Source organism: Takifugu flavidus, chromosome 16 (genome assembly GCF_003711565.1).
Source record: "Takifugu flavidus isolate HTHZ2018 chromosome 16, ASM371156v2, whole genome shotgun sequence".
In the NCBI taxonomy this organism is placed as follows: Eukaryota; Metazoa; Chordata; class Actinopteri; order Tetraodontiformes; family Tetraodontidae; genus Takifugu; species Takifugu flavidus.
In genome coordinates this window covers 13,893,313-13,918,274 of record NC_079535.1, presented here as the reverse complement: position 1 = coordinate 13,918,274, position 24,962 = coordinate 13,893,313, and the positions used below count along the sequence as shown (strand labels likewise).

The window sequence follows — 24,962 nt, the reverse complement described above, 5'->3', positions numbered from 1 at the left end:
TCTTTTTGGAGATGTTAACATCTGTTGGCGGGACGGAATTCGGATTTTTGCCATTTGGAGGAAGAGTATCGGCTGTTGAAATCCGTGCATTTCCAAATAAAGGTATTGGTGACCACTTTATTTATTTGTGCATTTTTCCTCCTCTATGCACGTTCATGCGCACCAGATGTGTTCGCCGCAGCGTGGGCGCGCTCGGTGTGCGCCAGATGTGCTCTGGTGTTTAGGGCAGAGTCGCGTGCTGGTGATGAGGTGGGGGAACAGAAAAGCCCCCTGTGTGCGCGCGTTTTGACTCAAGACTTTGTCGGGGAGAGCGCGTCTCCGTGCGCGTTCAGACTAAAGGGGGCTGTCCCCCCCCACCCCCCACCCCGCACTCCGTGATTAAATCCAGCTGTTGGAGAAGTGCTCGGTGGGGCTCTTCTATTTGCTTTGCTAACTATTGTGTCGAGCAGCCAAGTTGGGCAGCAACGGGACGGAGCTCCGCTCGGCCAGTCGGTGAATGAACCCGGGCTCTGCTTTGGCCTCAAGGCGCATAGTTGGGGTGGCGCTCAGAGCCCTGCTGGGTCGTCGAGGAGGGGATCTGGGGAGAGTTTCCAGTGGTCCAAAGAGAGCAGAGGACATGCGTGGCGTCAGGTTTTGCTCTTCCAGGTCAGTATCTCAGCCGCGTTCTCTCCGGGCTCTGGCGGCCCCGGCTGGAGGGTTTTCCGCCTTCCTTCGGGTATGAATGGGTTGACCGTGTAACGGGACGCTCGTTCCCACTTCCTGTTTTCTACGAGGCTCTGTGAAAACCTGAAAAGGCGCGTTTGTTTTTGCAGGATGTGGCCAGCTCTAATATTTACTCTGCTTTCTATCCAACCTGGACACGGACAGGTGAGCACACTTTTCTCCTTTTTAAAACACAGGACATTTATTGATGGGTCATGACAGAACAGTTAGATTTACTCTGCTACACTAACTGCACACTGATGAACTCATGGAACATTTTCCTTTTAAATCACAACTTATGACCTATTTTAGCTTTATTCTGATAATCAGGACAGTTCTTCATGTTGCTAGATGATATCAAATTAGCAGCACCCAATATTTCTGTTAGAAAAGCGCATTGGCTGAGATGTTGTGCTGGTCCTGCCTCCTCAGACCTGCACCGAGGGGTTTGCGTACGACCGCCGGGCCCGGCAGTGCATCGGTGAGTGCTGTTGACCTTCATGGGTCACAACTGAAAGGGACGAAAGGTTTCAGAACGAGTGTGAAGGAAATTCCAAGGAAGGCGACAGATGCTGGATGGCCCGTCAGCGCTGCGCTCTGTGCTCTGTATTCCAGATGTGGACGAGTGTCGTATCCTACCAGATGCCTGCCGGGGGGACATGCGCTGCGTCAACCAGTACGGAGGCTACCTGTGCCTGCCCCAGGGCTTGTACAGCCAGCCCATCAGACCCGACTACCCCGGCCAGGTCGAGCAAGTCTTCCCGGACGCCTCGGATGGATATTCAGACACGGCTCTGCCCGATCGGCCCAGATCTGCCGAGCCCAGTTACCCCATCATAAGGACCAGCGCGCAGTGCATCCTGGGATACGCGCTTGCAGAAGATGGCACGTGTAATGGTGAGCTGACCAGGAACATGTTCGCGGCAGGAACATTTCCATTTGCTTTTGCTGGGCCGAGACGGGTCCAGCAGTCATGAAGTCTCTGGATTTATCCTGTTCTTCTAATGTCTTTCAGATCTGACCCATTTGTTGGAGTGACATGTTACTGGGTCAAAAGTAGACTTTGGCTATAACCGATGTTCAGGTGTTCTCTGTGTCCTCATCCAGGTCAGGTTGTTCCAGAGGGAAAGAGCAGTTCCCCTTGCAGAACTTGAAGTGGGTCAGCCGGTTCTCCCACTGATCCCGGGAGTGAATGTTCGGATTGTGTCCAAGTCCGGTCATTGTTTCTGCTGCTGCGGTGCTTGTAGGGCGGGACGTCGACACCTTATTATGGCGTTAGCTTGTTTCTGCTCAGGATTCCGATGCTCCACAGTCTCACTGTTTAGAGAGCTTCTTCTCGACTTTAGAGAAGGCAACAAAAGTGAGGGAGACCAGCGTCCCTGCACGCTCTGATGTTCCCACCGCGGTCCTGATCTGCTGCATCATTATCTGTAAGAATGAATGAGTCCTCCTGCTCCTGCAGCTGTCTGACCTTCTGAGAAGCGGCGGCTGCTCGGTGGATGGAGTGACGAGGGATCAGAGATTCCATGTGGCTCATCAGCGGTGTGGACGAACCCCAGGGACGATGGACAGATGGTGTTTCAGGCTGGCAATGCTCGGCTCCTCCCACAGAGCAAAATTAGGATCTGACTGTTGAGAATCGCACCCGTGCTAAATCTTAGATGTTTCTGTCCAGCTGTTTCAGCACGTCCCGCCGTTCAGCTGGGACGTCCTGAGGGCTCATTTAGGGCATTTTTCCCAATCGTTTGAAAGAACTCAGACCTCCACATTACAGGTGGAAACTGCTTATTTTATCCAGAGTTCTCTGCAGAGAGCTGCAGCTCCAGCACAAATATGGGCTGTTTCTCTTAGCGGGGGGGGGGCTGGTGCCTGCAGCCCTGAGTGGGTAAATGAAACCTTCAGACTGCCAAAGATGAAGTCATTTGTTGACAAACCAGGACCCAGCAGGTCCAGAAGCACAAGCTTGCCTCTGTGGGGCTGATGTTGCCCCCTTACAGGCTCTGTGCCACTCCGGTGATGTAATGGGATGTTGAGTGATGCTGCCATGTGGCAGACGTGAAACAAACTGTGGCTTCCTGTTTCACCTACAAGGTGACTTTGTCCTGAGAGGAGGGGCGATGCCCTCTGTCTGCTGGGGTGGTGGGTGCGGAGATGATGGTGGTGGGGGTGGAGATGATGGAGGTGGGGGTGATGATGGAGGTGGTGGAGATGGTGGTGGGGGTGATGATGGAGGTGGTGAGATGAAGGTGGTGATGGTGGAGGTGGTGATGTGGGTGGGGTGGAGATGAAGGTGGTGATGATGAAGGTAGTGGTGATGATGGTGGTGGTGGTGGAGATGGTGGTGGTGGTGATGATGAAGGTAGTGGTGGAGTGATGGAGGTGGGGGTGATGATGGTGGTGGTGGAGATGAAGGTGGTGATGATGAAGGTAGTGGTGATGAGGTGGTGGTGGTGGAGATGGTGGTGGTGGTGGAGATGATGGTGGTGGTGGAGATGGGGTGGATTAGATCAAACCACAGCACACTTGGCCGTCTGAAACCCAGAGGAACAATATTTACCCTCCTGATGTTTCGTCCTGCTCATATCAACATGCTGACAGCGGTGGGCCTGAGGGTCGTGGGGCTGAGGGTCGTGGGGCTGAGGGTCGGTGGGCCTGAGGGTCGTGGGGCTGAGGGTCGTGGCTGAGGGTCGTGGGCCTGAGGGTCGTGGGGCTGAGGGTCGGTGGGGCTGAGGGTCGTGGGGCTGAGGGTCGTGGGGCTGAGGGTCGGTGGGCTGAGGGTCGTGGGGCTGAGGGTCGGTGGGGCTGAGGGTCGGTGGGCCTGAGGGTCGGTGGGCTGAGGTCGTGGGCCTGAGGGTCGGTGGGGCTGAGGGTCGGTGGCCTGAGGGTCGTGGGCCTGAGGGTCGGTGGGGCTGAGGGTCGGTGGGCCTGAGGGTCGGTGGGCCTGAGGGTCGTGGGCCTGAGGGTCGTGGGCTGAGGGTCGTGGGGCTGAGGGTCGGTGGGGCTGGGGGGTGGGGCTGAGGGTCGGTGGGCTGAGGGTCGGTGGGCCTGAGGGTCGTGGGGCTGAGGGTCGGTGGGGCTGAGGTCGTGGGGCTGAGGGTCGGTGGGGCTGAGGGTCGTGGGGCTGAGGGTCGGTGGGGCTGAGGGTCGGTGGGCCTGAGGGTCGGTGGGGCTGAGGGTCGTGGGGCTGAGGGTCGTGGGGCTGAGGTCGTGGGCCTGAGGGTCGTGGGGCTGAGGGTCGTGGGGCTGAGGGTCGGTGGGCCTGAGGGTCGTGGGGCTGAGGGTCGTGGGGGTGAGGGTCGTGGGGGTGAGGGTCGTGGGGCTGAGGGTCGGGGGCCTGAGGGTCGTGGGGCTGAGGGTCGGTGGGGCTGAGGGTCGTGGGCCTGAGGGTCGGTGGGGCTGAGGGTCGGTGGGCCTGAGGGTCGGTGGGCCTGAGGGTCGGTGGGGCTGAGGGTCGGTGGGCCTGAGGGTCGGTGGGCCTGAGGGTCGTGGGCCTGAGGGTCGGTGGGGCTGAGGGTCGGTGGGCCTGAGGGTCGGTGGGCCTGAGGGTCGTGGGGCTGAGGGTCGTGGGGCTGAGGGTCGGTGGGCCTGAGGGTCGGTGGGGCTGAGGGTCGTGGGGCTGAGGGTCGTGGGGCTGAGGGTCGTGGGCCTGAGGGTCGTGGGGCTGAGGGTCGTGGGGCTGAGGGTCGTGGGGCTGAGGGTCCGTGGGGCTGAGGGTCGGTGGGGCTGAGGGTCGTGGGCCTGAGGTCGTGGGCCTGAGGTCGTGGGGCTGAGGTCGTGGGGCTGAGGGTCGGTGGGCCTGAGGGTCGGTGGGGCTGAGGGTCGTGGGGCTGAGGGTCGTGGGGCTGAGGGTCGGTGGGCCTGAGGGTCGTGGGGCTGAGGGTCGTGGGGCTGAGGGTCGTGGGGCTGAGGGTCCGTGGGGCTGAGGGTCGGTGGGGCTGAGGGTCGTGGGCCTGAGGGTCGGTGGGCCTGAGGGTCGTGGGGCTGAGGGTCGTGGGGCTGAGGGTCGTGGGCCTGAGGGTCGTGGGGCTGAGGGTCGTGGGCCTGAGGGTCGGTGGGGCTGAGGGTCGTGGGGCTGAGGGTCGTGGGCCTGAGGGTCGTGGGGCTGAGGGTCGGTGGGCCTGAGGGTCGGTGGGCCTGAGGGTCGTGGGCCTGAGGGTCGTGGGGCTGAGGGTCGTGGGGCTGAGGATCGGTGGGGCTGAGGGTCGTGGGGCTGAGGGTCGTGGGGCTGAGGGTCGTGGGGCTGAGGGTCGGTGGGGCTGAGGGTCGTGGGGCTGAGGGTCGTGGGGCTGAGGTCATTCCTCTGCAGGTAAGAGGAGGCCTTCAGACTCACCTGAGGCTGGAAACTGACAGAGGGAAAATTGTTGCTGAGCTGCATTTTTCCTTGTCAGTTTGATGAACTTCCTCAGGCTGGTGTCCAGTAATAATCATGTGCTGAATATGAACGGTATCCTCAGTGCTGGGTAAACCAGCAGCAAGACGGAAATGAGCCAAAGACTAACGGCTCACGCTGAGCTTAGAGAAAGACAAGACCCAGTTTGGCTTCAGATTCCATCACTTGGTTCTCAGTCAGCTCTGGGGTGTTTGGAGAGCAGCAACATCTTTGTCTCCTGGCTCCAGGAGGACCTGATGCTGAGAGGAATCACTTTTTAACACATTATCCCTCAGAATTCTCCAGCTCCGTGTCCCCACAGCTCCCAGCCGTGGCCGATCCCGAGGCAGCACATGGAGCACAGCTGAAACCTCTCAGGTTTTTGAGCAGCCAGTACGAGCAGGTGCCCCAGCCGTGTAGCTGTTGGCGGCAGGCCCAGCTCTCCAGGACCCCCCCACCCCCCCGGTGAAGGGCCCCCGGTCCAAGTTGGCACAGAGAAGCCACATTGTGGCTTATCTCAGCAGCCTGTCCAAACACAAAGCCGGGCTCCCACCCACTTCCCCCATTCGTTTTCTTCAGATTGGTGACTTCATGGTCTGAGAACCACGAGCAGAGGCGAGCGCTGTGAATGGCCATGTCCTCATAAGGAAATGTGGCTATTATGATGAAGTGTGTTCGCTGCTCCGGCGGCGGCGAAAGAATTCCAACTGTAATCTGAGAAATCTTTAATCTTGTTCTGAACAATGCAGGACAAACACAAAATGAGATCATTACATATTAGATAATCAGCCAGCAGCTCCAGCCAGTGCCAGGCGGGCTGGGAGGAAGTCCAGAGGGTGAAGGAACACGGGGGTTTGTCTCCTGATGTGGTCATGTCATCCATGTCGCGCTGCACGTGCGTGTTTGACATCAGCTGAAGACACGTCCAGCCTGGACACTGAGCACGTCCCTTTTTTAGGACTGAGCGTGTTTATCATCCAAGTTTTGTCGTTTTGCTGAAACCCGTGAAACTGAAATCTCCCCTCTTGTTGCAGACATCGATGAATGTGAGACCCGCTCTCATCACTGTAACCCCACCCAGGTGTGCATCAACACGGCAGGGGGCTACACCTGCTCCTGCACCGAGGGCTACTGGCTGATCGGGGGGCAGTGTCAGGGTGGGTGAGCTGGGACTCTCACACAAACTCATGAAGACTCATCTTTCTGCTCAAAGCTCAGTAGATTTTATCGACTGTACCTTGCAATAGCGCCCTCTTCAGGTAACATGTGGATAATTCACATTGTCTTTGTCAACAACTCATCAGGCTGGTGGATCATTTAATCACACTGATCATTATTCACACTTGTTTTTAAAGCGTAGCAGAATAAATGTACCTCTGTACTCTCCCACCACTTCTGTTGCTGCGTGGATCAATATTTGATACAAAGAACTAATTTTTTGCTGCTTTCTTTCACCTTTTTGGGAGCAGATATTGATGAATGCAGGTATGGATACTGTCAGCAGCTGTGTGCCAACGTCCCCGGCTCCTACTCCTGCTCCTGTAACCGTGGCTTCATCCTTGACCCAGAGGGCAGAGCGTGTCGAGGTAAACTCTCTCTCTCTCACACACACACACACACACACACACACACACACACACACACAGAGACCGGTATCAGCTGCATCAGTCTTGTTGCCCCTCCAGATGTGAACGAGTGTTTGGATCAACCTTGCAGCCACAGCTGCTTTAACACCTACGGCTCCTTCATGTGCAGCTGTGAGGAAGGATTCGAGCTGACGTCTGATGGAACTTCCTGCATCGGTGAGACCAAACAACTCGCGTGTGAGCGTTAGCGCCCTCTAGTGGCAATGGTGCTGAAATACCCTCTCAGGAGTTATCAACCACATGGGGCGGCTGCAGGAGAGCAAGCCTCAGCCAGCAGGAGCAGATCAGTCTTTTACTGTTTGTCTTCATAAAGCACATGTTATCATGCACCATCCTGCACTGGACCTCAAACATGGACAGAACACACAGGACCTGGGCTGAGATGATTCCTGCTGAATGGGTCTGCTTTTACAACAGATCTGGATGAATGCAGCTTCTCTGAGTTTCTGTGTCAGCACAGATGTGTGAACGCTCCTGGTTCCTTCTCCTGCATCTGTCCACCTGGTTATTATGTATACGAGGACGGCAGAAGCTGTGAAGGTAATGCACTCGAGTCACTGCTTTGGTTCCTCCTGTAACCTTTTATTAGGAACTAAGGGACTGGAGTTGAAACATTTGACCTGTAATTGCTTCTTTGTTGATGATGATGTCATCTTGACTGACCTTGTTGTGTGTTTGATTTTGAAGATATCAATGAATGTGACACTGGTAACAACACCTGTACAACAGAACAAGTATGTTTCAATTTCCAGGGAGGCCACACATGCCTGAATCCTTTACAGTGCCCCCCTCCCTACATCGAAGTTAGTGACAAGTGAGTGCTGCCCCCACCCTTTGCACCTTCATCCTCCCAGTGGTAGCCTGACCCCCTCTCTCCATGTGTGTCCCCTCAGTCAGTGCATGTGTTCGGCCGAGAACCCTGCCTGCAGGGACAAACCCTTCACTATTCTGTACCGACACATGGATCTGTCGTCGGGCCGCATCGTGCCTGCCGATATCTTCCAGATGCAGGCCACCACGCGTTACCCCGGCGCCTTCTACATCTTCCAGATAAAGTCGGGAAATGAGGGCCGAGAGTTTTACATGAGGGTGAGAGGCTGCTGTCTAACGACTTAAAGGAGGCCAGATAAACAGAGGATGCTGCAGCACAAGAACCCTCTTGCTGCTCTGTAGCTCTGCAACTCTTATGCAAATTCTTTCATTTTCACAGGAAATCAAATCACGTTTTCTTCACGTGCAACGACATACAACATTAAATAGTTGAAATCGAATCTCTGTCACCTATGCAGTGATGGAAACTGAAATTACCGAACTTCCCTCAGACTAAAATAAAAAATAGTGTTTTTGAATCTTTGCGACACTTTGCTTTTTAATGAGAGTTTAAGTTACACGATTCAGCCAGACGGGGGCGTCAAAGCACGTCTGATGTGAGATCTGCGGGTCTTTTGCTTTCTCAGTGCCGATTTAGAGAAATTTATGGAGCCTTGTACAGAAATATTGCTTTTTACATCATGTAAGATGCAAAATCATCACACATGTGATGTAATTTTAAAAAACACAATAGCAAACATAAAAGTAGTTGTGCTTGTTAGATATAAATGATACGTTAAATGTCATTGGGGGGTTCTAAAATCATCTGCTTCTCCATCCTACAGCAAACCAGCAATGTGAGTGCAACACTGGTCCTGTCCCGGCCCATCAAGGGTCCGAGGGAGGTGGTGCTGGACCTGGAGATGGTCACCATCAACAACGTCATCAACTTCAGAGGCAGCTCCATCATTCGGCTGACGATATTTGTCTCAGCGCACCCGTTCTGACGGCGCCTAAATGAACGTTGCTTCCTGGGAAACAACCAGGCTGCTCTTCCCCGCTGTGGATGAGAGCGCCGTTCTTTCACCTCCATTTGTTTATTGCCTTTTTTTCCTCAAACCATGATGTCCTCCATCCTCCATGAAGACACATCCGATAACGACTCAAAGATCAGCTGATGGGAACGCATCCCTGTGTTTGGCACTGAGCTTTTATGGCTGTGTTGTGGACTTTGGACACAGCAGATATTTATGGTGTACAATTTCTGACATCCTCTATAAAATAAGTGAAATCCTCCTCGAGTACCAATGTATACACAAACCTGCATTTATCTGTGAATTTCAGCGTGACTTTGACGCCTGAGCTGTGGTGACTTTAGGACTCGATGTCGTTGGCGCCTTCAAGAGACGGTTGACTGAGTGGAACTGGAATTCACTGCAGGAACGTTTAAAGTCGTGTATCAACCAGCCGTGAGCTGAATTACTGCTTAAGTTTGTCCTGTAAATGTTGGCAGAAGGAGGAGCCCCCCCAAAAAAACAATAAAAATACTGTAAAATTCACAGCAATTCCACATCCAGTTTTGGGGATGAATTTGGTGTCATTGTTGGGATTGAAATCTGGGATTATATGTAACAGAATTTAAATAAAGATTCTAAAAACGTCCCTAAAACCTGAACTACAAACCTGAAGGAACGAGGCGAAGAGGGAGGAGGTAGGAGGGGAGGGGACAGGGGAGGAGGTAGGAGGGGAGGGAGGAGGGGACGAGAGAGGAGGGGACAGGGGAGGGGACAGGGGAGGAGGGGACAGGGGAGGAGGGAGGAGGGAGGAGGAGGGGACAGGGGAGGAGGTAGGAGGGGAGGGAGGAGGGGGGAGGGAGGAGGGAGGAGGGAGGAGGGGACAGGGGAGGAGGGGAGGGAGGAGGTAGGAGGGGAGGGGACGAGGGAGGAGGGGACAGGGGAGGGGACAGGGGAGGAGGTAGGAGGGGAGGGAGGAGGGGACAGGGGAGGAGGTAGGAGGGGAGGGAGGAGGGGACGAGGGAGGAGGGGAGGAGGAGGGGACAGGGGAGGAGGGAGGAGGGGACAGGGGAGGAGTAGGAGGGGAGGGAGGAGGGGAGGGGACGAGGGAGGAGGGAGGAGGGAGGAGGGGAGGGCGGTGTGGGGAAGCACCATCCGGAGGTGAGCAGCGTTTCTCCTCAGTGAGAGCAGCTGTGCTGATGTTGGCCGGAGGAAACAGGTGAGTCCGTTCTTCTTCTCTGGTCTTCCTGCAGTCGGGAGCTCTTGGGGAACTCTCCCGCTCTTGTGCCTAAATTGAAGGAATTTGGGGCTGATGTGATAATCCTGAGATCAGATTTAGACATTATCCAAATGAGTCTTTATTGTGCAAAAAGATGTCAGAAGAAGCTCTGCCAACACCACGTTTGGGACCAGCCCCCACTTTCTGTAGTTGTTGCTTCAGGAAATCAGAGTATCAAAATATGTTGGCAGCAATATTTGGAGGAACAATGGTGCTGAGGTTTGTTCAGTCTGGGACGGTTTGTGACTGAAGCAGGATGATGCATGTTTGAGGGCAGGTTACTAACGCGCTGAGTTCAGGGAGCAGCTGAAGACATGAAGTGTCTGAAAGACTGCTGCAGGACCCTGATGAAGAGGAGGACGGAGCAGGAGGTCCAGGGTAGGCTGCTCTCCGTCCACATGCTGCCTCTCAGCTCTCTCTCCTCTCATGGGCTCTTCTTTCTCTCCAAGTGGTCTCGCTGAAGCTGCCTCAGCTCCAGGCGGCGCCGGCAGACGCAGGGAGAGTGACAGCGGATGATTACCTGCTCTCCAAACTGCCTCCGGACGGCAGAGAGGTGCCCTTCGTCCTGCCCACCTTCAAGGCCTCTTACATCCAGCCCAGAGGGTCCCCCTTCCCCAACCTTCAGGCTGGACCACAGAGTACGTCCAGAGGCCGTTTCTAAGCTAATATTAGCATATGGTGTGTTTCCTCGGGGCCACTAAAGAGATCCAGGGTCATCAGCTGTTTTCCCACATTGATTTTGCAGCAGATCACTGAACACACACATCTGTTGCCAGATTTATGGGATCCATGTGGTTCGATCCAGGTGGCGGCGGTGTAACCAGACGAGGATGTTCAGGACTAACCAAAGCTCTTCTCTGCCGTCCGTGCACAGGTTCAGCCCGGTGCACGTATGTGGAGAGGAAGGCCGATCTTCTGGCCTCCGCTCAGTTCATCTACAGCCCAGAATCCAGCTTCCACCAGGGTCACATGACTCACTTCATCTCTCCCGGGTTGGCGCGGCGCGACACACCGAGGAAGCCAACCTCCAGCCCTCCAGGTCACAAACGCACATCTGTCAGGATCACCTTAATCAAGGAGACCTTTGGCGACTGGGTTTTCATTGGCAGGCTGGTCGGGTGGTGAGCAGCGGCTCAGCAGCTCCATGTTGGATCTATCCTGCTCTCAGGGGAGCCTACAGGTCAGCCCCCCTCTCTAATCTGATCAGCCACTAAGTATGCTTTCAGTTTCTACTGGCCCAGGTACACAAACCTCCCTTTGGTCGTCAGGGGCGACGTCAAAGGTCATTTGACCACGGCCAATCAGAAGGTTATTTGGATTCTCTTCCTGTTTTGGGATTTAGTGTAATTTAATCATGGATCTAACATGTTCTGGTAAAGGATGTGTTCTTCTGTGGCAGCAACAGAGATAACAGTAGCAGCAGCAGCAGTAGCAGCAGCAGTAGCAGCAGCAGCACAGCAGCTACAGTAGCAACAGTAGCAGCAGCAGCAGCAGCAGCAGCTACAGCAGCAGCAGCAACAGTAGCAACAGTAGCAACAGTAGCAGTAGCAGCAGCAACAGTAGCAACAGTAGCAGTAGCAGCAGCAGCAACAGCAGCAGCTACAGCAGCAGCAGCAGCAACAGTAGCAACAGTAGCAGTAGCAGCAGCAACAGTAGCAGCAGCAACAGCAGCAGCAGCAGCAGCAGCAACAGTAGCAGCAGCAGCAGCAACAGCAACAGTAGCAGCAGCAGCAGCAGTAGCAGCAGCAGCAGCAACAGTAGCAGCAGCAGCAGCACAGTAGCAACAGTAGCAGCAGCAGCAGCAGCAACAGTAGCAACAGTAGCAGCAGCAGCAGCAGCAGTAGCAGCAGCAACAGTAGCAGCAGCAACAGCAACAGTAGCAGCAGCAGAGCAGCAACAGTAGCAGCAGCAACAGTAGCAGCAGCAGCAGCAGCAACAGTAGCAGCAGCAACAGTAGCAGCAGCAGCAGCACAGCAGCAGCAGCAGCAACAGTAGCAGCAGCAGCTACAGCAGCAGCAGCAACAGCAGCAGCAACAGCAGCAGCAGCAGCAGCAACAGTAGCAGCAGCAGCAGCAGCACAGCAACAGTAGCAACAGCAGCAGCAGCAGCAGCAACAGTAGCAGCAGCAGCAACAGCAACAGTAGCAGCAGCAGCAGCAGTAGCAGAGCAGCAGCAACAGTAGCAGCAGCAGCAGCAACAGCAGCAGCAGCACAGCAGCAGCAGCAGCAGCAGCAACAGTAGCAGTAGCAGCAGTAGTAGTAGTAGCAGCAGCAGCAACAGTAGCAGCAGCAACAGTAGCAGCAGCAGCAGCAACAGTAGCAGCAGCAGCAACAGCAACAGTAGCAGCAGCAACAGTAGCAGCAACAACAGCAGCAGCTACAGTAGCAACAGTAGCAGCAGCAGCAGCAACAGTAGCAGCAGCAGCAGCAGCAACAGTAGCAGCTACAGTAGCAACAGTAGCAACAGCAGCAGCAGCAGCAGCAACACAGCAGCAGCAGCAACAGCAGCAGCAGCAGCAGCAGCAGCAACAGTAGCAGCAGCAACAGTAGCAGCAGCAGCAGCATTCGCGTGTGGCTTCGCGCTGATAATCGCCAGAGCAACATTGTGTCCGGCTACATGGACGCGCTTCTTTCCACTGCGTAACCGTGCCGAACAATCGGCTGTGGGTGAGGAATGACTCGTAATCGTCTCCAATGTTTATCTTGGCAGCGTAGTGAGCAAACATTAATAAGCAGCAACAATGCAGCGCGGCGCCATAGCAACAGTAGCAGCAGCCGTAGCTGCCACGCTGACGAGCTGCGGTTGCCAAAACACAAAGCTGAAATTAGAAAGTCGAGCGTTCTTCTGAAGCCACCGTCTGGCTCACACTTGTAGGATGGACCGATGGGACTTGAGAAAGGTTCACGGTCGCCAGACGGTGCTGCTGGAGATGCGGTGGTGGCGTGGTTCCACCAGCAGGGTGGCATTAATGGCTAAAGGACGACAGAAATTAGCATCGAAGCATCTTCAGACATTCACGGGCCCCTGGAGACAGGCAAAATATGTGACGCTCATCAGATGGTTGAGCACCAACTGGCCTGCTGTGCATGCAGAGGGTGATTCCTGAAGGTCATTACAGGGTCGCCCCAGGCCGAGATGATGATTACTCGTCCTTAAACTTGAGCTTTAACTGTTGTTTTCCTTTATTTCATGAGAACGGTGCTCGCTGGGGACTAGTCCCATTTATTGTAGCACAATTTTACGCCACAAAAGGCCCATGTGGCTTCAGCCTCTCTTGTGATTGGCTGCAGCACGGCGAGTCGGCGTCCAGCGTCCTCAGCAGCGCGTCCTCGGCCAACGGCAGCAGCCTGGGTAACCTCATATCTCGGTGTTCCATAACGTCCACGGACCGTGTGCAAATGTGTGTTTGACCTCTCTTGTGTCTCACAGACTCCATCAGCTTGTCTGGGGACGAGCGAGAGTTGGGGAAGGTGTGTGTGCGCGTGAGCTACCAGGAGGCTCCGGAGCAGGTGTGGATCACGCTGGTGCAGGTGGGGTTACACACCTACAGGAGCTCCATTGTGCTGCTCTCTGTGGCTCAATGGATCCTCTGTTGTCCTCATCACACGGCTCTCCGGTGGCTTCTCCTCTCTCACCGTCCAACCTGGAAACCTGCTGGGAAAAGTTCTTTCTGACCAACACAAGATTCTAACTGTGCTCAGTACAATTTTCCTCAAGTGCCGTAAACTCCAATTTTCTTGTCCTGCTTTGATGAAAAGTCTTTTTCTGTCTTCCTGTCAGTGCTGCGAGCTCAACCTGCCGCTGGAGGCAGCAGAGCAACCAAGGATTGGACTGAAAGGCCTCCTCGCCCTCCCCAAGGCGCTCCGCTTCAAGAGCTCGCTCAAGGACTGGTCTCAGGTCAGCCGTGGACACTCTAGGGTTGGGGGTTGGGAGCAAACCCAGCTGATCTCCCTGCCTGTCCTTCAGGACGTGTCCTTCATGGAGACCTTCGTGTTCACGCTGCAGCTGCAGCAGCTGCGTCGCGGCGCTCTGGTGCTGCGCCTGCAGGTGCACGGCTCCAGGAAGCGCACGGTGGCCGAGGGCGTCCTCCCGCTGACCCAGACGGGCTCTGAGGAGACGGAGCACTGGCTCCGCCTCAGTCCTCTGTCCAAAGCGTCTGTGAGTCCACACTGACACGTCCTGGTGCTGGTCCTGGTGATGGACCCCCCCCCCCCCCCCCCCCCCCCCCGACCGGTTGGGAATGACACCTGAAAGGCTCTAATGTCAAAGATCAAACCGAGCGCTCCAAAACTGTTGCTTTCCTTCATCAGAGGTCGGCCAGAGTCTTCCTCTGAAGTGATCTCCTCCTCTTCCAGGTTTGTCGCTCTGAGCTGCATCTCACCATCTGCTTCCAGCCCGTCAACGGACGCATCCAGCTCCAGGTCCTCGCCGCCCGCCACCTCCCAGCATCCTCCACACCCCTCAGTCAAAGTAGGCGTCATTGGGAACCAGTGAAGTGCAGCAGCTCTGGTGTTGGTGACCGGCTCACTCTTAAATCTTCCCTCTGAAGCGTTCTTCGTCAAATTGGAACTCCACCATCAGGAGCAGGTCGCAGTGAAGAAGAAGACGCGTGCACTGAAGGCCCTGGGGGGTCAGTGTCAGTGGCGGGAAACGTTTCACTTCCTCCTGTCAGCGTTAGACCCCGTCGGCTCGCTGTCAGTCAGACTGTACAGTCGCAGCTCGGTGAGGAGGAAACAGTGTCTGGGACAGGTGAGCAGAAACACACACTTTAGCGCTTATTTGACCTCTTAATGCACTTATTCATTTAATGTGACCGTGGCTCCACAGCGACCTCTGTGGACACCGGCGGTAGTGACACCAACTTATGTTTACTGGATATTCTATTCATAATGCAAAAACAGAAAATTCAGCAGCTACAAGATGAGGTTATTGAAACATTAGCTGGCTAACATTTGCTAACATTAGCTAGCGAAAGTGACCAGGTGCCCGGCAGCCTCGTAGGCCGGCACTGAGTGTGGAGGAGCTGAGAGGATCAGTCAGAACAACTGTTGTCTTCTGGATCTTTCTGGCAGATCCAGTTGGGATGTGACAGTCGTGTCCCAGCAGCAGCGGAGCAGTGGAGGGACGCCATGGCAAACCCTGAGAAAGTGGTGGCGGCTTGGCACAAGCTGAGCGCCGCCTGAGAACCCACGTGCTGCTGTTGCTGGCTGACTGGAGTCATTCAAGCACCTCGGACCAGTGGAAGCAGGCCTCCAGAGACAGTGTGTGTGTGAGTGAGTGAGTGTGAGTGTGTGTGTCTGTCTGTGTGTGTGTGAGTGTGGTGTGTGTGTGTGTCTGTGTGTGTGTGTGTGAGTGTGTGTGTGTTAGCCTGTAAACCTTGTGTATAGTAAAGTCGTTTGTACTATGTAGCCATTAAAATGACCCTAACGACAGTAACCAAGGCCACGTGTGCATGTTTGTCGCTGTCCTGGAACTTGTTCATTCTAAATTAAAGGGACGTTGTCTCCCTTTAACGCAGCAGCAGTGTGTTGTGTGTGACCATCAAGTGGATCTCAAACACACACCCAGTGAGCACTGGGCTGGTGAGCAGGTGTGCGTGTGTGTGTGTGTGTGTGTGCGTGTGTGAGACCAGGACAAGCAGGGCTCCACGTGGGCCACCTGCGTCACCGCTCTTTGTCTCCCAGCATGCTAAAAGTCCACTTTCATAATGTATATTTGTTTTCCATTTAAGGATCAGAATTGCAGTTACACCTCACCTGGTTTCCTGACGCTGTGACCACGTTGTTTACTTTTGCTTTCTTTGCCTGTTTGGTTGTTGGAATTCTTTTCCTGCCTCCTCTTCGGCTGTTTGCTCAGCGTTCCTGCTGTCGACCTTCGTGCGTGTTTGTGCAGATTCCTCCACCTGGCAGCAGAATCCAGGCGTGTCCCGCAGGGACAAGAAGCTGTTGCCAGGTTTTGTTGGTCAAACTAAATGTTGAGAAGTTGCATAAGATCGGCAGCTTCTCAGGCTTTATCAGGTCGGTGGGAAAACACTCGCAGCAGGTTAATAAAGATACGACACATTTTCCAGACTCGTTTTTTTAGCTACATTTTCCATCCAGATGTGAACATTCCCAGCAGAAATTCCTCTGTCTCAGTCACTCATTTCTCATTCTGTGTTACAGAATGTTGAAAAAAACCATTTTTGGCTTTGATGTTGCAAATAAGATGAGAGTAGCGTAATAAAAAGGTCAAATATTTGCCTACGTTATGCGATACTCAGATACGAGTGTGTTTAGATAAATACTTCCCACCACTGTTTGCTGTGCTTTTGCTTTATGTTGGGAAGAAATATCTTAGGTAGTTTCCCTGAGACAGGAGCCAAGCGTGAGATTTAGCGCCATCTAGTGGTCGCTTGCTTTGAATAGCTGTGGTCAACCCTCCGTTATTACGACACCTGCGGTATTACTTGAGTTTGTTTTGAAGACTTTTGTCCTTTCCAGGCTACTGTACACCGCCAGCACCCACGGAGGGATCCTTCTCACTAATTATATCAATTTCATTGTAAAACAAGGCGGCTCTTGATGACCATTGGACACACGTTTAATGAGCAACCATGGAGCCAGACTGGGAATGTTCTTCAGTGTAAAGAGGAAGGAACCTCTGTTGAGAGGCTGCCATCATGGCAGTAGAGCAGCAGGACTCAGAAAGGCTCATGGACCATGGAATAGCATGGAATAATGAGGGCCGGGGCCCCTGGAGCAGGGCTAGGGTTAGGGTTAGGGTTAGCCTAACCCTAGCCTAACCCTAACCCTAACAGCTCTCAGTGATCCATCCTTCAGCTCCACCTCGTCCCCCCCTGCCGTCAGGACCCGGATCTCCCATTGGGAACAGCTGCTGCAGGGAGGGGAGCAGAGGTCGGCCAGCAGCTTTTCATCTGTGGGGTGGGAAAGAGTTCCTGCTGAGAAGGATGTTGCCATGGCTTCAGCTCCTGGTCCTGGAAGCATTTAGCTTCACATCCTGAAGCTGCTGCAGAGAACGTTCAACCTGATCTTCTCTGCTTCACGGTCACAGTTGGTCACATGGGATTGTGTCCTACATCTGGATATTTGGGCCACATCTAGTAAATCTCCTGGTATTTTCTGCGATCTGTTACTCTATGGAGTTTTTTTTTAAATTTCATTTAGTTTTTTATACTGTTTTTCTTTTATTAGTTTATCTTTTTTATTGTTGAAACACAGCAGATTTAAATGGCATCCATGCTCTGTATGCTAAAGCACAATTTAAATTGACATTTAAGAGATGTTTCCCCCCTATTTGCTCTTTATATCTTGCAAATCAAATTGATCTTTTTTAAATTAAACCTCCCGGAGTCTGTGAAGGGATCGACGCGCCCTCGTGCGGTCACACGGAGTAACTGCAGCACGAGATTGGCGGAAGTGTGTGTGGAGTGTGTGTGTCTGGGTGTGAGTGTGTGTCGGGTATGTGTGGGGGGGGTGTCTGGGCGTGTGTGTCTGGGTGTGAGTGGGTGTGTGTGTGTGTGTGTGTGTCTGGGTGTGAGTGTGTGTCTGGGTATGTGTGGGGGGGTGTCTGGGCGTGTGTGTGTGTGTGGAGTGTGGGGTGGTATCTGGGTGTGTGTGTGTGCATGTGTGTGAAGGTGTGTGTGTGAAGGTGTGTCACAGCAGTAACTCCTCTGCACATTTACAGGCAGGAGGAGGCAGATCTGAGCGGGGGAGCAGAGGGCAGCATGGACTCAGGCAAAAAAGAGGTTTTAAGAGAAGGATTCTTGGTGAAAAGGGTACGGTTCTGTCACTGGATGGTTGAGAGCTGAAGCTAACTTACCTCCGCTAGGGGATCCAGCTAAAAGGGCTGACACTGTCCAAACCTGCTTCCAGGGTCACCTGGTTCATAACTGGAAGGCGCGCTGGTTTGTGCTGACGTCCGACGAGCTGCTGTACTTCAAGTATGACGGCAGCCAGAAGGACTCCTGCCAGCGGGGCGCCGTCCCGCTGAAGGGCTGCCGGGTCGTCTCGCCTTTTCTGGAGTACCAGAATCGCCCGGTGAGTTTCAGGGTGGGCACTTCTCTACATCACTCTTCTGTCAGTTTGGTTTGCTAACACACGTGCACACGTGCACACGTGCGCTCAGCTTTGTGTCCACCGTTTTTCTGCTGTTAAATTGTTGGAAACTAAAGGTGTCGCCGACACGATGACAAAATGTGGCTTGTTTGTGCAATAATCGACTCTGACATCGTCCCAGCTGGTGATCAAACTCCACACAAAGAGCGGAACGCATCACTTCCTGGAGGCGTGTTCTCGGGAGGAGAGAGATAACTGGGCGGATGACATCATCTCTGTGATCAAGAAGCTGGGGGCAGCTGGAGGAGACGGGGGGGCAGAACAGGAAGACCCCACTGGAGCTCAGTTACACAATGTTAATCTGAGGTGAGATGCAGCTACAGCAGCAGCAGCTACAGCAGCAGCAGCTACAGCAGCAGCAGCAGCTACAGCTTCAGCAGCTACAGCAGCTACAACAGCAGCAGCAGCTACAGCTTCAGCAGCAGCAAAGCAGCAGCAGCAGCAGCTACAGCAGCAGCTACAGCAGCAGCAGCAAGAGCAGCAGCAGCAGCTACAGCAGCAGCTACAGCAGCAGCAGCAGAGCAGCCAGCAGCTACAGCAGCAGCAGCTACAGCAGCAGCAGCAGAGCAGCAGCAGCAGCAGCAGCAGGCAGCAGCAGCTACAGCAGCAGCAGCAGGCAGCAGCAGCAGCAGCAGCAGCTACAGCAGCAGCTACAGCAGCAGCAGCTACAGCAGCAGCTACAGCAGCAGCTACAGCAGCAGCTACAGCTACAGCAGCAGAGCAGCAGCAGCTACAGCTACAGCAGCTACAGCAGCAGCAGCTACAGCAGCTACAGCAGCAGCTACAGCAGCAGCAGCTACAGCAGCAGCTACAGCAGCAGCTACAGCAGCAGCAGCAGCTACAGCAGCAGCTACAGCTACAGCAGCTACAGCAGCAGCAGCTACAGCAGCTACAGCAGCAGCTACAGCAGCAGAGCAGCTACAGCAGCAGCTACAGCAGCAGCTACAGCAGCAGCAGCAGCTACAGCAGCAGCTACAGCAGCAGCTACAGCAGCAGCTACAGCAGCAGCAGCAGCAGCTACAGCAGCAGCAGCAGCTACAGCAGCAGCAGCTACAGCAGCAGCTACAGCAGCAGCAGCAGCAGCAGCAGAGCAGCAGCAGAGCAGCAGCAGCAGCAGCAGCTACAGCAGCAGCTACAGCAGCAGCTACAGCAGCAGCAGCTACAGCAGCTACAGCAGCAACAGCAGCAGCAGCAGCAGCTACAGCAGCAGCTACAGCAGCAGCTACAGCAGCAGTAGCAGCAGCAGCAGCACAGCTACAGCAGCTACAGCAGCACAGCTACAGCAACAGCAGCAGCAGCAGCAGCTACAGCAGCTACAGCAGCAGCAGCAGCTACAGCTACAGCAGCAGCAGCAGCAGCTACAGCAGCAGCAGCTACAGCAGCAGCAGCAGCAGCTACAGCAGCAGCAGCTACAGCAGCAGCAGCAGCTACAGCTACAGCTACAGCAGCAGCTACAGCAGCAGCAGCAGCTACAGCTACAGCTACAGCAGCAGCTACAGCAGCAGCAGCTACAGCAGCAGCTACAGCAGCAGCAGCTACAGCAGCAGCAGCAGCAGCTTCAGCAGCAGCAGCTACAGCAGCAGCAGCAGCAGCTTCAGCAGCAGCAGCTTCAGCAGCAGCAGCAGCAGCTACAGCTACAGCAGCAGCTACAGCAGCAGCTACAGCAGCTACAGCAGCTACAGCAGCAGCAGCTACAGCTACAGCAGCAGCAGGCCGGACCACTCCTTTGATTTCCCACGTTCTTCTCCGCTCCAACAGCAAAGTGCTGGATTCCATGTATGACGTGCACAGCGGCATCACCATGAGCAGCCACGTGGAGCAGGGCAGCACATACAGCAACTGTTTCTCAGGTGGCTCCTGCTGGGACACCTTTGACCTTTCATGGGAATATCAAACACCCAACTGAGTTTGTGTCCTGAATAACTGTGGCCTGCAGGCTCGGCGGTGGTGGACTGGTTGGTCTTCACGCAGCTGGCGCTGACCCGGGTGGAGGCCATGACGCTGGCGTCCGCTCTCTTGGAGGAGGGCTTCCTGCGGCCCATCGGCCTGAAGAGTGCCGAGGCTCTCCGGTCGGCCGGCCTCGGGGAGCAGTTGGTGGACGACTCCACCGCGCTATACAGCTTTGTGAGTGCAGCTGGAGCCGCTGGTGCAACCACAGGTAGGAGGCTGGAGCAGCAGCTAACAGGTGTGAGTCTCCAGGCCGACAGCTTGACCAAGAGAGGCAGCGTGAAGGCCGAGACGTCGCTTTCTGCTGTGGAGATGAGCGGAAGAGTGATCAGAAGAGGGTATCTGCTGAAACAGGTGAGCGGGGCAGCGCAGCACCCACGTTGGGGGCGGAGGGGCGGAGGGCCGGAGGGGCCGGAGGGGCGGCGGGCCGGAGGGGCCGGAGGGGCGGAGGGCCGGAGGGGCCGGAGGGGCCAGAGGGGCAGAGGGGCCAGAGGGGCCGGAGGCCGGAGGGCCGGAGGGGCCAGAGGGGCCGGAGGGCCCAGATGGGCCGGAGGGCCGGAGGGGCCGGAGGGCCGGAGGGGCCGGAGGCTGGAGGGGCGGAGGGCCGGAGGGGCCGGAGGGGCCAGAGGGGCCGGAGGGGCCGGATGGGCCGGAGGGCTGGAGGGGCGGAGGGGCGGAGGCCGGAGGGCTGGAGGGGCGGAGGGGCGGAGGGCCGGAGGGCCCAGATGGGCCGGAGGGCCGGAGGGGCCGGATGGGCCAGAGGGGCGGAGGGCCGGAGGGGCCGGAGGGCTGGAGGCCAGAGGGGCCGGAGGGCCGGAGGGCCGGAGGGGCCAGAGGGGCGGAGGGCCGGAGGGGCCGGAGGGGCAGAGGGGCCAGAGGGGCCGGAGGGCCGGAGGGGCCAGAGGGGCCGGAGGGCCCAGATGGGCCGGAGGGCCGGAGGGGCCGGATGGGCCAGAGGGGCGGAGGGCCGGAGGGCCGGAGGGCTGGAGGGCCAGAGGGGCCGGAGGGGCCAGAGGGGCCGGAGGGGCCAGAGGGGCCGGAGGGCTGGAGGGCCGGAGGGCTGGAGGGCCGGAGGGGCCGGAGGGCTGGAGGGGCGGAGGGGCGGAGGGGCAGAGGGCCGGAGGGCCGGAGGGGCCGGAGGGCCGGAGGGGCCGGATGGGCCGGAGGGGCCAGAGGGGCCGGAGGGCCGGAGGGGCCAGAGGGGCCGGAGGGGCGGCGGGCCGGAGGGGCCGGAGGGGCCGGATGGGCCGGAGGGCCGGAGCGGCCGGAGTGATGTGCAGCTTTAAACCAGCCACCTCGGAAACGGACGCCAGTCACGCATCCTGATTACAAGCTTGATGACCAATGTCGTTAAACAGGGACACAGGAGGAAAAACTGGAAGGTGCGACTGTTTGTGCTGCGCTCAGAACCGGCGTTCCTTCACTACTTCGACCCGACCAAGGTGAGCAAGCAGCCGGCGGCGGGAGACTCGTGATTCACCTGTGGCCTCCAGCCAGGTGTGAGTCGGGTCTTTCTTCCAGTCTGATCCACCTCCTGCTTCTCGACACCCCTCAGGATGACGTCAACCCCGCTGGTGGCTTCTCCCTGCGCGGCTGTCTGGTGTCTTCCCTGGAGGATAACGGAGTTCCCTCAGGTGAGTCAGCACCTTCGACCCCGTGACCTCACCAGCCTTCAACATCGGCCGGGTCACTCTGGATTCACGCCGATTTGCCTCCCGACAGGTGTGAAGGGCAACGTTCAGGGCAACCTGTTTAAAATCATCACGCAGTCAGACACTCATTACTTCATCCAGGCGCCGAGCCGCCAGGAGAAGATGGACTGGATCGACGCCATCCGGGAGCTCACGTAGGCCCGGATCCAGCCGCCGCTTCCAAACGATCCCATTCAGCTTATTTATTTCATGTCTGTTTAATTATTTTTGATATTGTGATAAAACAGGAATTTTTCTTACTATTTTAAAGGATTCTATTTTTTAATTGTGCACGTTCCGATTCAATAATAACTTCACTTCTTCTTCTTGGCTGTTTATTAATGACTCAGAGTCCAGTTTTCATTCTATAAAACACGGAAATGCCTAAACTAGGAACACTGTGGGCTTCGATTGACTTTAGTCATCAGGATTTTCCAGTTCTGGGAATTTTGGGGGGATACATTTACTCTCAAAGGTCACTGGGATGTTTCCTTAAACATTCCAGGGAGAAAATAAGGGAAGTCACGGCTGAGTGATTGAAACGTGATCGAACAACGTCAGTATTGTGAGGATATTGGAATATTCACCGTGTAGAGTTGAGCTGAGTGGTGACAACATCGAACATTTGATCCAGAAGCGTAAACATCCCAGAAAGAGGAATCCTGTGCTCTCGGAGCGGTGAGCAGATACAAGCTGAGACAAGAGTCTCCATAATAACGGCGTTAATAACGGCCCAGTCGCCCGCTGACTCACGTTGGTTCGGAGGGATGAGGCGCCTCACACCCAAACAAACAACAACAGACAAACAACAACAGACACACCCGGACACCAACAGGCATTTATTGCAATGAGTCCAAACATTGACAGAAAAAAGTGCTCATGGTCGACCAACAGAAGGAACACGAGCTGGCAGCGTTGTGTTATACAGCTGTTATAAAGGACAACCTGCTGACTGTTATACAGCTGTTATAAAGGACAACCTGCTGACTGTTATACAGCTGTTATAAAGGACAACCTGCTGACTGCTCAGACATTCATCCTCAGGCAGCAGAGGGTCAAAGGTCAGACCCAGCACATGGGCACCAATTCCAGCAGGGAAAATTTCACCGAGCACATTTGAATCCCTCCGGTTGAAATGACATTCTGGGGTTTACTTAAGTCACTGTTACATTCGGTCAGCGTGTTCAGGTCTGCTCAGCGGCTCCACCGTCGGGTTCATTCCAAAACTCTATTCTAAACGTAATTGTTGGACAATGTCCCAGAACCTCCTCACACGTGTGTGTGTGATGTGTTAGGCCACCTTGGTGAGCTGGAGATCTCCAAAGACCCGTAAGGCAGTGAGGGAGGCGAGCCGGGAGAGCCGGTGGCTGAATCCACACAGAGGCTGACCGTCCACCAAGATGCGGAACTGCTGGTGCTCACAAACGATCTCCATCTAAACGCAGAGCAGAAGGTTTTTAACCACGGACGCTGCTGTTCATTCCCTGGCCGAGGATTCCTCTGTTCAGCCTAATTTACTGGAAGATTTCTGTCACTTGAAGGCAGAAATCGTAACTTCTGGTCACAAAACAGAAGCGTCGCCCCCTGCTGGGGTTGAGTAAAAGTCCACATTAAATCTACATGTATGTCTATATTAACAACAGCATCCCACACTTTACCACTGCAGGCAAGACCCTCACAAGAGGGTTGGTCCTTCTTTAAATGCCAACATCTGCCAAACTCTACCTTGAAGGATTCTCCAGGAGCAAAAGGAAAGAAGGACAGAGTATTTTCTGCTTTTCCCCATTTCCCGGCCAGACGGGCGTTTCGTTGGACGGCCTTGTCCACGAAGTTGACCTGCAGCTGGAGCCCCACGTCACCTTCAGAGTCCTCTTCCGGTGGCGCACTGGACAGGGTCACCTCGATGCTGTCGAAGGCAGCATCGAATCATGTCATCACACCATTAGTCAGACACGAACGCTTGCACGTTGTATTCTTTGTGACGTCTTCTGTTACACACGAAGGTTGGAATGTAGTCATTGAAATGACGGAGAGCAAACTTTGCTCCTGACAACATTGAAGCTTCTGAGCTACAGTAGCAAAAGCCTTTGAAATGATTTGATGATTTCAGGAGTTTATGAGGTTTACTGTTGCTGAGGAGACAAAGAAGCAGCCTGAAACAACTGCTGAGGATAATCACCATCACATTTAGCATTCAAGGAGCTCTGATGATCACTCTGGAAACTTGTCCTTTCAGATGTTTGGGCATAAAAATGTGCAGAGTTTCCTTGATCTAAAAAGGTCAGCCTATATTTGGACCCCGTGTTCATTTTGGGTTGCAACATTGTCATCTTTTTCTGGCCATGACTGAGGACTGAACGTAAAAATAGTCCATGTTATGACCAAAGGAATTCCGGAGTGACCCCAGTTTTCATGGGATTTGAAACTCTCCCACGCAGACTGGCACATTTACCCTAGAATTAGGAAGTGAACCGGCATTGCATTTTTCTCCCAAAACAGGACTTGAGCTGTCATACGTGAGGGATTTCTAATTACAGGCCACGTCATAAGCAGCAGTCAGAGCTCCTATTACAACAGGCAGCTGTATCAAGCATAAAACAAGATGGAACAGGTGAGCGCACCAACCTTTTGGGCTTTTTGTTGATAATTCCCATCACAATGAGTTTCATAGAAGGCCGCATCCCACCCTTTATCTCCCCGATGTACTCCCCCTGTGGAGCAAGACAGGTGGTCAACATCACTGTTGGCGAAGGAGGTGGACGCGCTCATGGACGGACTCCATCCTTCATGCTGACCGGAACAAAAGCTTGTACCCATCCACGTTTGAAAGAATCAATGACTCAGCGCCACCATCCTTTTTGCCTTTTTTGAAGAAACGTCTCCACACAATAAAGGTTTGGTTTGTTTCAAAGGTTGCGTAACAGGCGCGAGAATGTGACCCTACATACATACATGCTCGTTCTTGTCCGTTTCTTCCATTCCACTCAGGGCGTGATGCTGCGCAGGTTTCGAGCCGCGATGCCAGCGGAGGACTGATAGTCTGCCCCCCCATGGTAAACCCCGCCTGTGCGACGTTGTCATGGAGACAGGAACCCACTGTTACAGAGATGGGAAGAGCCGTATCAAAGACATAAACTCGAAGGTTTACACAGGTGAAGGCTGAGATGGGGGACTTCATCTGGGAATAACGGATCGCGACGCCAGCTTTTCATTTCGGGATGTAACAACTTTCATTCGAGCGATGGCGGCAGTGCGCACGCGCGCACGCCTTGTGACTGGCTTACAGCGACAAAACTCCGTTTGAAAATCATCACTAAATTAGATATTTTATTAGATTTCCACTTCAGCTTTGGTTGATTCTTTTGATTTTAATCAGTCATCCGCTTTG

The 24,962-nt window shown here is 54.8% G+C and overlaps 4 protein-coding genes across 4 annotated transcripts; 3 read left to right on the top strand and 1 right to left on the bottom strand.

The window, feature by feature from the left end:
• Window positions 1-177: 177 nt before the first annotated feature.
• On the top strand, window positions 178-9,097 carry fbln5 (fibulin 5). The gene is made up of 11 exons (XM_057059200.1): window positions 178-645; window positions 813-867; window positions 1,135-1,183; window positions 1,318-1,599; window positions 6,106-6,228; window positions 6,541-6,657; window positions 6,757-6,873; window positions 7,135-7,257; window positions 7,405-7,531; window positions 7,611-7,806; window positions 8,373-9,097. The coding sequence occupies exons 1-11, from the start codon at window positions 497-499 to the stop codon at window positions 8,532-8,534; spliced, it is 1,500 nt and encodes a 499-aa protein (XP_056915180.1). The 5' UTR covers window positions 178-496; the 3' UTR covers window positions 8,535-9,097.
• A 584-nt stretch (window positions 9,098-9,681) lies between these two features.
• On the top strand, window positions 9,682-15,255 carry LOC130539808 (tandem C2 domains nuclear protein). Its single transcript, XM_057058427.1, has 12 exons — window positions 9,682-9,759; window positions 10,097-10,197; window positions 10,269-10,457; window positions 10,694-10,858; window positions 10,929-10,999; window positions 13,110-13,170; window positions 13,249-13,349; window positions 13,600-13,716; window positions 13,786-13,977; window positions 14,175-14,289; window positions 14,369-14,568; window positions 14,892-15,255. The coding sequence occupies exons 2-12, from the start codon at window positions 10,134-10,136 to the stop codon at window positions 15,000-15,002; spliced, it is 1,386 nt and encodes a 461-aa protein (XP_056914407.1). The 5' UTR covers window positions 9,682-9,759; window positions 10,097-10,133; the 3' UTR covers window positions 15,003-15,255.
• A 2,256-nt stretch (window positions 15,256-17,511) lies between these two features.
• Window positions 17,512-21,970, top strand: plek2 (pleckstrin 2). The gene is made up of 9 exons (XM_057058428.1): window positions 17,512-17,596; window positions 17,694-17,858; window positions 18,058-18,242; window positions 19,695-19,786; window positions 19,873-20,060; window positions 20,136-20,237; window positions 21,242-21,325; window positions 21,439-21,517; window positions 21,606-21,970. Exons 1-9 carry the CDS (start codon window positions 17,546-17,548, stop codon window positions 21,731-21,733), a joined length of 1,074 nt encoding a protein of 357 aa, XP_056914408.1. The 5' UTR covers window positions 17,512-17,545; the 3' UTR covers window positions 21,734-21,970.
• A 422-nt stretch (window positions 21,971-22,392) lies between these two features.
• Window positions 22,393-24,791, bottom strand: si:ch211-10a23.2 (Galectin-related protein A-like). Its single transcript, XM_057058435.1, has 4 exons — window positions 24,527-24,791; window positions 24,200-24,285; window positions 23,300-23,480; window positions 22,393-23,009 (listed from the first exon to the last, which is right to left on the bottom strand). The coding sequence occupies exons 1-4, from the start codon at window positions 24,653-24,655 to the stop codon at window positions 22,866-22,868; spliced, it is 540 nt and encodes a 179-aa protein (XP_056914415.1). The 5' UTR covers window positions 24,656-24,791; the 3' UTR covers window positions 22,393-22,865.
• Between the last annotated feature and the right edge of the window lie 171 nt (window positions 24,792-24,962).